This window comes from Orcinus orca, chromosome 1, assembly GCF_937001465.1.
Source record: "Orcinus orca chromosome 1, mOrcOrc1.1, whole genome shotgun sequence".
Lineage (NCBI taxonomy): Eukaryota > Metazoa > Chordata > Mammalia > Artiodactyla > Delphinidae > Orcinus > Orcinus orca.
In genome coordinates, this window is record NC_064559.1 from 49,591,652 (window position 1) to 49,604,501 (window position 12,850).

General features: G+C 49.0%; 1 protein-coding gene and 1 long non-coding RNA gene across 2 annotated transcripts in view; one reads left to right on the plus strand and one right to left on the minus strand.

Annotated features, from left to right (window-relative positions):
• Positions 1 to 211: 211 nt before the first annotated feature.
• Positions 212 to 12,850, minus strand: part of CACNA1E (calcium voltage-gated channel subunit alpha1 E) — a 474,871-nt gene continuing 462,232 nt past the window's right edge. The window contains exons 47-50 of the mRNA XM_049700372.1: positions 11,065 to 11,193; positions 9,863 to 10,043; positions 8,719 to 8,909; positions 212 to 7,169 (exon numbers count right to left, since the gene is read on the minus strand). Coding sequence (XP_049556329.1) covers positions 6,627 to 7,169; positions 8,719 to 8,909; positions 9,863 to 10,043; positions 11,065 to 11,193 — 1,044 coding nt within the window. The 3' untranslated portion in view covers positions 212 to 6,626. The remainder of the gene's footprint in view (positions 7,170 to 8,718; positions 8,910 to 9,862; positions 10,044 to 11,064; positions 11,194 to 12,850) is intronic.
• On the plus strand, positions 9,953 to 12,635 carry LOC125961730 (uncharacterized). The gene is made up of 3 exons (XR_007472665.1): positions 9,953 to 10,074; positions 11,258 to 11,328; positions 12,434 to 12,635. It is a non-coding gene; the product is annotated as an uncharacterized LOC125961730 (long non-coding RNA).

Consider the following 12,850-nt stretch of genomic DNA (forward strand, 5'->3'; position numbering starts at 1 on the left):
CAGTGTCCACAAAGGAGACGCTGGACTGGGAAGCTCTGAGCATGGACACTCAACTGCCTTCCTGGATTCAAAAAAGAAAGTCTGGATTTTTGTTGTTGTTGTTGTTAGCAAGCTAAGAAGAAGAGGAAGGGAAAAGGGGAAAACTAGAGGGTGAAATTAAAGGAACTCCTGGATTCAGGATCCATTAAACATGAAGTTTCTTCCAAAAAAAAAAAAAAAAAAGAAAATGCTTACAGCAATGCCAAGAATGTCATAGGTCCTAAATGGGATATAGGGAGTGAAGAGTTTTCTAAACTGATTTGTGGAGACTTAAGTGCTTTATTTAAATGATGAGTTAGTAACTTACTTGCAAACGCTTGACACACCCATGACCTAGCCAAGCATTAGTATTTTAATTTTCCTAATAAGGGAAAGAAAGTAGAGAGAGGCGATACCCTGCTGAAGGCACAGGTTAGTACAGAAGGCTGGGATAGATTTTATTATTTTTGACTTTCAATAATTTTCATTTACCAGATTACTATGCCCTTTTTAAACTTTTTTATCTTTTCATCAAGACATAAATTTTGTATTTATTGGTTAAAGATGTCCTAGAAAAATTCTGTATCCATTCTATTATTTCCTTGGCTTTCCCTGTGTTTTCAGAGTTTTTCAGTCTTCTAGATAATATGTTAAGTCCCTAAAAGGAGAAGAGACAGAGAAATGAGAGACAGAAGCTGACTTAGAAGGAGAAAGAAGACAAAAAGGAAACCAGAGAGAGAAAATAGAGCTGGTACTGTGTAACCTCAGATTTTGGACTTAAATATCACATCATTAAATTGGACAGAAATTAATTCCTAAAGAGAAGCTAATTCAGAAACAATGCAGAGCACACGTTTACCCTTCTTTGCTGTTCTAGAGCAGGTCTCTTACCAAAAAGTGCAACTAACCAAACAAAAAAATCCAAAAAACACCCCCATAAATCCCCTTATCTCTTTTTACCTGATCTACTCAGCTCTTTCAGACCCCCAGAAATAAGAATTCAGGGACCTCCCTGGTGGTCCAGTGGTTAAGACTTCGCCTTCCAATGCAGGGGGTGTGGGTTCGATCCCCGGTCGGGGAGCTAAGATCCCACCTGCCTCAGGGCCAAAAAACCAAAACATAAAACAGAATCAATATTGTAACAAATTCAATAAAGACTTTAAAAATGGTCCACATCAAAAATAAAATCAATCTCAATAATATATTTACATCACAGCATGACTTATTATAAAATCTCTTCTTGCATTTAGAAGGTCAAGATACCAGCCCCCCTATTTTTAGCATGGGGGGGAGGAAGTAAGACTATAAAAATAGAAGCGCAGTCTGGGGACACCCCAGCCTCACCAGCAATGTGATAGGATCTCCTCTGAGTCCCATTCTTGCTTCTTAACTAACTGGCTTGAATTTTAAGAGCCGCTTTTCAGGCCCTTGGGTAGGTTGGGACAATCTATGAATCAGTTATCTTTGGCTTGGAGTGATCTCTCTGGGATGCCTAAGCCTCAGAGGCTCAAAGCAGAAGGGACTCAAGAAAAAGACGGCCATCAGAAACCAAAGACGGCTCTTTCCGTTCCTAGTCTTTTCTGCCCCCAAGTGGTACATCTATATCTCTGACAGGGTGAGTTGTAGCACATGGCAGCTGACAGTCGCTCCAGCAAGCTGCAGCTGAGCCTGCCACTAGAGCCAGCAGAGAAACCACGGGCTGCTGCTTTGCTGGGTTAGACCTGCCTATGATGACTGGGTGGTTCAGAGAGGAGAAAACAAAAATCAAAAAGACAACACTCCCGACAGAGGCAGTGTTTATCAACGTGGGATCTCCTCTGATCGCCTTGTGAAAATGTTAGGTCGCAACTCCTGAGTTAATCTCGTTTGGCTTTTGTTAAAATAAGAGTCTCAGTGTGGATATATAGTTATCCAAACCGGGACCTGATTCCCTATGGGGCTCCTGTCTGGAGTTAAACCATCATGCCCTGACTGGCCACTTGCATGGGGCCACTGTCCTCCTTTCCTACAGCATAAAGTCCTCTCCCGGAACTCCAGGGAAGTGCTCAATGCTCTGGAAACCAGGGGGGGAAGGACAGACAGGATGGGTGAGAAGCAAGTGAGGAAGAATCTACCCCAAGGCATGGAAACGCCTCTCTTCACCCCGATTCTCTGCATACACTGGCACTGGGCCTTTAAGATCTCAAACATAAGAGACATGAAACTGATAAAAATAGCAGTGAACGTTCCTTAACCTTCTCATAAAATCTCAGCAAAGTAGGTGACTTTCTGCTCCCCTCCTGTTACACATGCACCCCTTTCTCAATACAACCTCATAAGATGTATTATAGCTGAGCTTAGAAATTAAAGAATCTCTCAACTTATCCCCGGCTTGACCCACTAGAGAAATATTCTGTGCAAAAACGAGGCATCTAGAGCAGGCTTTAGAAATAAGGATGTAATGAAAAACTGAGAACTTTCTTAAAGCATCAAAGTTATTCAATTTTGTTCCATTTTACTCCAGGAGAGACCTGATTTCCCTACGATGGGCTTTCATCGAGTATGTGGACGATTCATACACACCAGCGAGAGTTCTGCACGTTACACTATCTCAGATCATCTTGTATCACCAGGTGAGTCCCCGACTGTATTTCATGAGGCTCAAGCGTGCCCTAACGGCAGAGAGCCCAGCAGAGTCAGGCAGGTCGGCAGATAAGCTTGGACTGGGTGGACTTAACCATCTCAGGAGTTGGGTCATTACTAACGTGTGGCAAAGCAAGGGCTGGGCTGGGAGGACAGAGGGCGCCCAGGCTCATCACATAGCCTATGTGAAGGAGGATGTGTGTGGAGGATGCGTGCTGGCCGAGTGGTGGAACATGGGGTCTTCTCTTTGTGGTGGCAGAGTCAAGGGAAGGCAAAACCAGCAGATCTGGAGCTCAGCTTCAGAGAACTGGTATCAGTGATTTCGGTACCTCATAGAAACACTGAATGGGGAGAAGTGAAACCCAGATCAGAAATAGATTCCTCAGCTAGAAAAACACACAGCCCCACGTTGGGCGGCTGTGTTCACGGCTCATGTTGAGCCTGGGGGACCCTCAAGGATACCGTCCCGTCACGGTGTAGGTAAGTCTATCCTGACCCTGGCTCACGGCACCTTGGCCTAGAGCCTAGAGCTCTACCCCCTTGTCTGAAGGCCTGCTGGCGCTCATGCCCCCTTGGTGACTGAGACAGGCAGCGGGACACACATTTGCGTACACGGAAAGAGAGATGAATTCCCCACCAGAAGTCTGTCTGGAGCCTTAAGTGAAAAGAGGAGTATCTAAACACAAACCTAGTTAGAACATCTCTCTGCCTTGGTTTCTTTTCTTTTCCTTCTCCTTCCTTCTTTTTCCCTTCCTCTCCCCACTACCTCCCTCTTTCTTATTCTGAGGGGATCCCGAAGGCTCACATTGGCAAGGGAAACTGGACGTACAGCTAAAGAAAGATTCTTCCGAGGGGACCTACAGTGCTGAGTTTGAGCACGCTGTGTGTCTCAAACACTGGTGGTGGTTCTGTTTTGCTTGGAATTTCTCAAGATGCTGCCTTACTTTTTAATCCAAAGAGAAGCACAGGTTTTGAGATTTAAAGGTGGGGGGGATCTTTTCAAGGGAAAGAGGCAGAATCTGACACCTAGGAATGGATCTCCAGGTTGGCTACTGGGGGAAGGTTAGGGTTCGTATTTATTCAGAGGTGGAAGGAAACCATTGCAAGATTATGCTAATGTGTTCCGTGACTTCATAGAAAATTGTCTTTTATTATCTGGTCTTAATAGAAGGGTAAATGCAGGCTAAGGGATTAGAAACCTGATTTCTTGGTCAGGGGGAGGTGAATTAAAGAGATGAGTTCGTAAGTTCATGGGTACTACAAAAGCCCAAGGAGTTGGTCAGGGGCCTGCATCTACAGTGCAGTATGCCACTTTATTCAGGACTCAAGTGCTTGTGTGGATGTGAGTTTAAGGAGTTCAGATGTCCAGGAAGGTTTCCTGGCACAGCAAATCGAGTGTCTGTAATGTTGTTTGCAGGCAAATCCCACTTCTGGTAATTGCTCTGCCAGCCTCAGTGCCTCCTGTTGCAATGGTGTAAGACGTCACTTCAACACCCATTCTCAAAACACAATGCAATAGACTCGCTGGTGCAGAATGGCCGTCCTGTGTCAGCCGTTCCCTCAGGAAAGCTGCATTTCCGAGGTGGAAGAAAGCAATTTTGTGCGAAGCAGCCCATAGCAGCACTTTGGCAGGAAAGGACACCGAGCAGGGGAAACCTTTTAAGACAGTACAAGGCCCTGAGTCTGAGTCTCAGGTAACAATCCCGCCTGTTAGGATCAGGGTGTTACACAGTCACACTCCCAGTTACCCCTGAGCACACGCGTGTGCTGAGTGGGAGAGGAAAGGGAAAAAAGACGAGGGTTTCAGAGTGGGAGGCCTACGTCTCTGCCTCACTCGTCTCCTGCCCCAGGACTGCTTTGGTTTGGGGGCTGGCTCTGGGCCGTGAAGCTCCATCCATGTCTAGGACAGAAGGCAGGGCCATCACAAATGATTTTGCAGCCACAGGGTTGAATCTGGCTTTGCAGAGCTGATACGACGATGCCTTATTTCTATTTCCACAACAACAAACAACAAAACAAAAAAACCCAAGTTCGTAATAACAGCCACTGACTGCTCCTACCCAAGACGTGAAGTCTGCCTGGGCCGGAGGAGAATAAAGAGTGTTTATCCGCTGCGATCTCAGTTGGGGGCCTCTGAGTCGCCCCATGGAGGGTCCCGGGAGGCAGGTTCCATCTGCTCCTGGCTGGGAGAGGAGGGCCCTGCCTGGTACCCCCTGCAGGAAATCATTCCACCTAACGGTGATGGTGCTGGAGGACTGGAGAGGGACATGAGGGGGTGATGTGTTTCCACCGAATGGATAATCGATACAGTGAAGGAGAACTGATCAGCTAAGAAAGGGCTCTCTTCTTCTCAATGCTTACGAGTTTTGGGGGTTAGGAACAATGTCCTGAGGTTGTATTCTGCTCAGCTCTACTTTAGGGATGGGGAAAGCCCAGGGGAATATTCAGGACCACCGGGGTCCCAGGCCTGTCACCTTGTGTACTGAGGCCCCACTGGAGCCTGCTTTGCTAGCAGGAACAGCCCAGGTCTAAGCTGAGGTATATTTACTCATCACCTTAAAGTATCCTTGACAAACTGACCCTCAACCACAAACTAGCTGCAGAAGCTGCCCGTCCAAGCGTCCCTCCCTCACGGGAGCTCCTCAGTAAACTCAGAGCGACTCTCTCATTGAAGCTTCTCTGGTTGCAATCTGTTGGCCTTTCTCATCTCTCCGGAAGAAGTCCCTACCAGGTGATGTGTAGCTCACCTTGGATGTGTGTGTGCTGCCCTCTTGGGGAGTGGCTGGGAAGGCCAGGCCACTGGCACTTGGGCTCACTGGCCTTGGCACGGCACTGGCCTTGCTGCTTGGCAAAGAGCTCTTCTGCTCCTGGCCCAGAGTCTGGGCTGACATGCAGCCGGTATGTGCTGGGCCGGCTGCAGCGCCGTTCCACATACTGAATTACCTCTATACTGGTTGGAAGACTGACTCTGCCTGAGCCCCTTAAGTGCCCCCCTGCCACACTCAGCCCACCCTCGGGGCTCCCCCGTGCCCGGCCTCTCCCGGGCTAAGTGAGGCCTGTCGGGGCATGGGGTGCCAGTGCTGAGGCCGGACTCCACGCTCATCAGCGGGTGCCCTGGTCCCACGGGTTGTTAAATACTTTGAAAATGTCACCCTTACCAGAGCCTTCGGCACCTCCCTGGACCTCAGGGGGCCTCCCTGGCCTATCCTCAATGAACACAGCACCTACTGAGTGGGTGACAGGCCTCAGACGGGACTGCAGCGACCAGCAGCAGCAGCTCTCCGCTCCTTTGCCCCCCCCCCCCCGCTATGGTGAGGGCTGCCGGCCTATGGCTTTGCTCACCCAGACCGGCTCTCGCTGCTGCTACCACAGCGCCCCGACCCCTTCCCCTTCCCCCTCCCTCTCTGCCTCCTACCCTTGACATCCAATGCTCCTGAACTCAGCCTGTGCTTCCTCTGGGGATGCAAGCCACAGGATAACGCATGAGATGCCGTCATGGTTGGCCTGGTGGCAGGGGTGCTGGCCGAGGAGGAAGGGCTGGTGAGGGAGGAGAGTCCTCTCCCAGGGTCTCCATGACTCCCCAGTTAAGAGCCAGAATGTCTTCCAGGCTTCTCAGGGCAACAGGCATAGCCACAGGCCGGCCTGACATCCCCGCGGCTATAGAAAAGTGGGAAGGGGCAAGGGGAAGCAAAGCCATCCTCGTGTCCCTTCTCCCCTGGGAATAACCCTCCATGTTCTTGTATATTCTTTCCCCAGCAAAGAGGCAGAACTATGGCAGTGCCCATCTTGCCAAGGGAAATACAGCGATTTGGTGGGTTTGACCGGTTTTCCTTCTGTCCTTTCCTTCCTCTTCTCTGATAATGCACGGTGTCCTTCTATCTTCTTCCTCCCTCTTCCTCCCCCCCGGGCCGCACTGGCTTCCCAATTGGGGGTCTTGGTTTTCTCCGTGTTGAGAGAAGAGCATGCATCGGAGGGGGGCGCGGCCTCTAGCATTTGTCGTCTTCTTCCGTATCGCTCAGAAGGTCGCTGACGGCTCCACACATCATGCCTGGTCCAGGCCCCCCGTGCCTCCGCCGCCGATAGTGCCCATTGGGCATCTGCCAGCTGTGCCGCAGGGGCGGGGCTGAGCCGATGGTGTTGGACCGGCCGAGGCTGGTCGCCACAGCTGCTTCAAAGGTGAGCGTCTCCTCCTCGCCACAGTCCGAGGCGTGGGAGTCTTCGTGCAGGGCCAGGTAGGGCTCAGAGATGTAGCGCTGTGGGGAGGAGGGGTGGCCCTGCTGTACGTACCGGGGGTTGCAAGGCTCGGGCAGGCTGGCGTCATTGCCCTCCAGAGCTTGGGAGGTCAGTGGGGAGCCACCCTCGCTCCCATCAGCAGGTGGGGAGATGCTCCCAGTGTGTCTTATCAGGGAGCTGTAGGAAAGGAGGGGCCGAGGCTTCGGAGGGACAGGTGGGAGCTGCCGACGACTTCGTCTTGGGGTGCTGGTGTCGGAGACGGAGGGAATGGAGCTTTCACTGAGGGACCCTGTGCCCTGTGCGGCAGGAAGAATATGGCATGTTAGCCTGGGTTTGGCATCATTCCTACTTGGGACCTGGTTAAGGTCCCTAACCCCTCCTACAGAGAGCCACCAGAGTCCCCTCTGCTACCAGTCACATCCGCTCAGGGACGCAGAGATTACAGGAGACTCAGGAGCCAGTACCATGGAGACCAGGGTATGTCAACTTTCAATATGCTTATGCATCTTTGGGGTCTTCTTAAACTGCAGACGCAGCTCAGAAAGTCTGGGGTGGGGCCTGAGATCCTGCATTTCTAACAAGCTCACAGGTGCTGCCGGTCCTTGGAACAAACACGTTGAGTAGCAAAAGATCCGGAAGCTCACTCTCTCTAGCACGTGGCACGTTGAAAGAAAGACTTGAAGCTTTTGGGAAAGACAACTACGTGAAAGGTAAACGAATGCTCTAGAGTTGCTCTGTCTGGGGAACGTTCTTGGGAATTGGATCTAAGGGCATGGCAAATACCTTCCCTCATCTTCTCTTTTTGCATCTGTGTTTTCAGTGGCGTGCTAAGACTAACTTGGCTTCTACACCCGCTCCCCACTTATCTGCTGGTTCAGGCCTGACACACCTAGTCCCAAGGGTCTCTGAGCCCAGGGGTTGGTACCTGGACCTCCAGCTCGGTGTTGAGGCTTAAGGTGTGCGTGTAACCTAGGAACCACATGCTCAAGATCTCCTGGGAGATTCTGGGGTCCTTCCAAGTGCAGACTTCTGGGTTCTACTTTACAGCGGGTCTCACTACTGAAGCAGAAGCCTTGAGGTCCCAGGAACGTGCACTTATAACAAGCCCTAGGTGACTCCGTTCTGCACTAAAACTCGACACCACTGCTCTAGAAGTAAACTTCTCAACTGCGTCTGAAAGTTGGCTGTGGAAGCCCTTCCTCTTGCCCACTGCTCACTGCCGATGGGTCTCACATCTGGACTCCGAGAGTATTGGAGCAAGGTAGGGCAGGGAGTGAGGGATGGTAGTCAGGAGGAAAACAGGGCCAGAGAGTGTTTTCACACAGCCCTCATAGTTGTATCTTAGACCTAGGCTGACGTTTCAGTAACTGGCCGGAAGGAGAGATGCTCTTCCTCTTGGGATGGCCGGAAGCTAGATAGATGAAGTTGAATTGATCTGACTTTTGAATCCTGTGTTGAGAGAGGAATCACCATTCCAACCACTATTAAGGGTCACACGACTGGTCAAAGCTTTTCTGGCTAAAAAACCATCCTTTCCTCTGAAATCTGCCTGAGATATTTATGAACTTATTTGTTGTGACTCTGTAACTCTGGATACTGAGAACCAAGATGGAATGACCCCTAGACACCATTGTCTTTCTTGGGGGGCTCTTTGGTTTTCTGTGAATCCGTATCATTTCTGAGTACACAAGTGTTAAGTAAAAAGCTAACCTCTATGCACAATGGATGCAGTTTCCTGTGAAGCTGAGGTCTGTGTGGGTGCTGGATGCCCACATTCTGCACCTCATGTTAACAGCCCGCCCCTCCCTGTCTTCTGCAGAGGCTCAGCTTCCTCTCCATGCTCACCGGTCTGTTGGAGGTCTGCGACCTGCACTCGCTGGGAGACCGGGACTGATGACGTTCTGGGGACTCCCAGTCGGCCTGGGTCCCTCGCTCCTCGGAGTTGCAGCGGGAGACGTCGGGAGAGAGAAGATGCTTTCGCTCTTTCGATCGTCCCCGCTCTCTGCCCCCTGAGCGGTGGGTGTCGGACTTGTGGCCTATGAGAGATGACAGAAGCAACTATCGTAACTCTGCCCATCCTGGCCGCTGAACACAAAGATAAGTCTTACAGCTTGGGACCAGGCCCCTCAAGGACCCTGGCTTCTGCAGACATGTCAACAGGTGATCTGAAAGGGAAGAAGGAGAGAAAGACTGGAAAATTACCCTTTTGGGAAGAGGTAAGTGTGCAAGCTGCCACTGGAAAGACTTGCAAATTCAAGGATGCAATCACTCTCTTCTTCCATTTACGCTAGATACAATTCAGGTAGAATCTCTGCCAGCAATGTGGCCCAAGAATCCTCTACGTCCTAAACATGGGTGTGTAACTTTTTAGAGGGAAAACGGCACTAGCAGAAGGGAATTAAGAAGTTGCTATGAACAAAGTAAACACAGTTACTGTAATGCCCTAGGACTGAAGTCAATGGATTTCACTTCTAGTCCCCTCTCTGCCACTTGCTGGCCCTATGATACGGGACATGTCACTGCTTTTTTATCTTTGTTTCTTCACTTCGTAAAAATAGTTTGAACCAGACTAGTGATTTTCTGTTTCTATCTATATGACCCTTTTCCTTAAAAAACAAAACTCAAATGCATAAAACAATTCCAGGTAGCACTGTCTGGGTCGAAGTGCAGTTAGTGGGTAACGCTCCGCCCTCGCCAGGGGGTCTCTAATGCTTCCCTAAGGCAGTGGAGTGGTTTTGTAGAAGGCCCTTGGGAAAACTCTGTTTTAATGATTTTTATAGCCCTGGTCTGGAAGAAAGAAATCTCATCAGCCTTCGTGATGACTAGAGAGGGTTTTGTTGCTTTGTTTCATGATGTGAGTCAGACAGGAAACCCCCTTTGTTAAGGAGCATTGTTCCTTCACTCTCCGCAACCCCATCTTTATCTAGATTCTGTTCCTGTGACTTTCAGTTCTCGTCAGAAAAGAGGCAAACGGTGAAGACTCCCTCACCTGAGTCAGAGTTCAGGCGGTGGGCTGACAGCCTCAGGGAGGAGTGGTAACTCCGGCGACGCGACTTGTAGGTGTTTTCGCTGCTTCGCTCCATGGAGAATTCCTCCAGCCAAGAGGAATTTGAACGCTTTTCCCGAATAGTGGAAAATGAACGTCTTATGGAGCTAGGGTCTGTCACCACCTGGAAACATGAGCCCCCAGAAGAACACAAGGTATGGATTAATTACTGAAATGGTCTAGAAGTAAGGAAGATGTAGGACTGAGATTGTTGAAGACTGCAAATTGTCATCTCCCATAAATCCCTTTTGCTCAGACCTTAGCTGGAGGAGGCTGTTCCAGAAAGTGTCTTTACGTTAACATAGTCACTGGGCTGGTGCAGGGCTCCTCTTCACGCTCAGGAAAGCAAGGAGCTGAGGGTCCTGTGCAAGCCGCCCATAGAACCATCTACCCTGGAGACTCAGCCAGGACCTGCCGTGAACCTGGAGCCACTTTGCAACAAGTGAGGGCAACTGTCAAAAAGTCTCCACCACGAAAGAAGCACGGCTTTGCCGCTTGTTTTTTGCCCTCCTCAGGGAAGGCGCCACCCTATAGCGCTAGAGCTTAGGAGAGCTTGTAAATGAGTAGCTCCTGAGAATGCACTGCGCTCTCTCGATCAGTCCCACCCCAGCTCCACCTTAAACTCTGGCATTTTGACTTGCCACAGATGTTAAAACAGATCCACAAAAACTTCTTGTCTCTGTCAAAACTTGATGTAAGACAGACAGACAGAAAAAAGCCAGGAAAACAGACAAAGAAATGAGGCGTGGCCTGCACTGGCTAGGACAGACAGTCCTGACACAGAGCTGTGTGTGTACGTAACTGCATATGCGCTAGAGGAACCAGGAAAGGAGAAAAGAAGGAAAAATGCACAGGGGAAATCCTGGAAAATATTTCTTGCACGGCTGGTTGGGTCTTGAGGATGTTGAGCCCATCCGGGGGCCTGCCCTTTGGCTGGCTAGGCTGTTGTGGTTAGGGTTTCATTGGAAACACAGTGTGGAGGAGCAGGCTCTGTAGAGAAAGCCCGTGAGCCAGGTTTTGCTTATAGAGAAGGGGTGGGGGCAAGTCAAGGGCTCACCTGAAGATATCAGATGTGTGTCCATAACCCACCAATTCAATACAGCCCAGGATGCCACTGCATATGGTAGGTGGTGGTTGCGTTTTACCTGGGGATCCACAGTCAGGCGTGGCATAGAGGATGCCCTCCCAGATCCCGCATGCTCCTGGGTGTCCGAAGGAAGGTAGATGCCATGGTTAGAGGGCTGCACGCTTTTTAATTCACTAACCTCTGGCTCCTAGAAATAAACACACAGCCAAGCTTGTGGGACTTGATTCCATCCCATTGCTTCTCACTTCCAGGGGATGATTCTGCCTCCTCCATGTGAAGAACGGCTTTCAGAAGAGACACTTGCATCTCTAAGGTCTCCGTTGTGTGTGTATATATGTTTGTATCTACGTGTGCACATAGGTGGTATACCAGATGTCCCAAACAGAAAGCTCTAACTAGGATTGAGGGATAAGGATCACCTTTTCTGGTTAAGTATCATCTTAGTTATCACTGAGCAATGCTTCAGATTTTATAGCTTTGTGAAATTTACCTTCTGCAAGTTGACAGTATGGGGTTTATGCTTGTAATCTGAAGAAGCCATTTGTCAATTAAATAGAAATCACTATTTTAAGGAAAGTCAGCAATTTCCGGTGTCAGGTTTATCTTCTGAAACCTTAAGACACGTGATTTTAAGAGCTTTCTTATGATTGAAACCATCCAATAATGGGGGGTGGGTAGCCATCTTTCAGGAATGCTTTGGACTAGTGCAGGCTAATAGAAATATAATGCAAATCACTTATGTCATTTAAAATTTCCTAGTAATTATATTTTAAAAAGTAAAAAGAAACATGAAATTTAATAGATTTTATGTAACCCAATATAGCCGAATATTCTCATGGCCACATGTAATCAATATAAAAAATTAATGAGCTATTTTACATTTTTTGGTACCAAGTCTTTGACATTGGCATGTACTTTACACCTATGGCACGTCTCAATTTGGACTAGTCACATTTCAAGTGCTCAGTTACCGTATGTATTGGACTATGAGAGCACTTGAGAGCTTTAAGAAGGTTGGATGGGAGATCTCTAGGGTCGTGCCCAAATCATTTAATTTTCCTGGTTAAAGAATGTTAGTTTGGCAAATGTACGTGCTCTGTATAGACAGCTAGTGTCATTGCGCAAAGAGTAGAGCCGCTTTAAAAATGTTTACGTGGGCCACCCAACAAAGAGACCTAGGAATATCTTAGACATCTGGAGATTATACCAGAAAAAAAGCATTTTACGTTTAGGAAATGACACCTAAAAACATGGGTGTATGAGTCGGGTACTATTAAAGGAAAGGGGGCCTGAGACACCCCCTTGGCCTCAATGACCATTTGGCTGAGTGGTTCCTGGTGTGAACGGGAGGACTGCCTTCAAAGGACATGATGTGTGCACCTGAAGAAGTTACAGTGTTTGCAATATGTGCTCTTTATAGCACCCAGGTCTGACTCAAAACAGACGTGATAACAACACTGCAGTCTACGTGGTAACAACAACTGCAGCCAACGGGTATCAGAGGTGGTGCAAGACACGCCCACACACACAAATCATGGCCATGTCCCAGGACGTTGAGCAGGGAGCCCCAAAGGATGGGCAGGAGTACACAGTGGTGAGTGTATAGCATGGGCTGACACCTGAATTGAATTACAGACACCAGTATTGACAATGAGATGAACATATATCCAAAAAGTCCTGGCACTACAGCTCAGCCCTGGGAAACCTGCAGAAAGGGTGATGTAATGAAGCCTCCCTGTGAAAGAAAGGACACATGATTGAGATTTTTCTCACCAGACAGACACATCACCAGGCAAGCCATAAAATGACGAGAGGCCCTTTTTAGAATTAAACTATCTGGACCA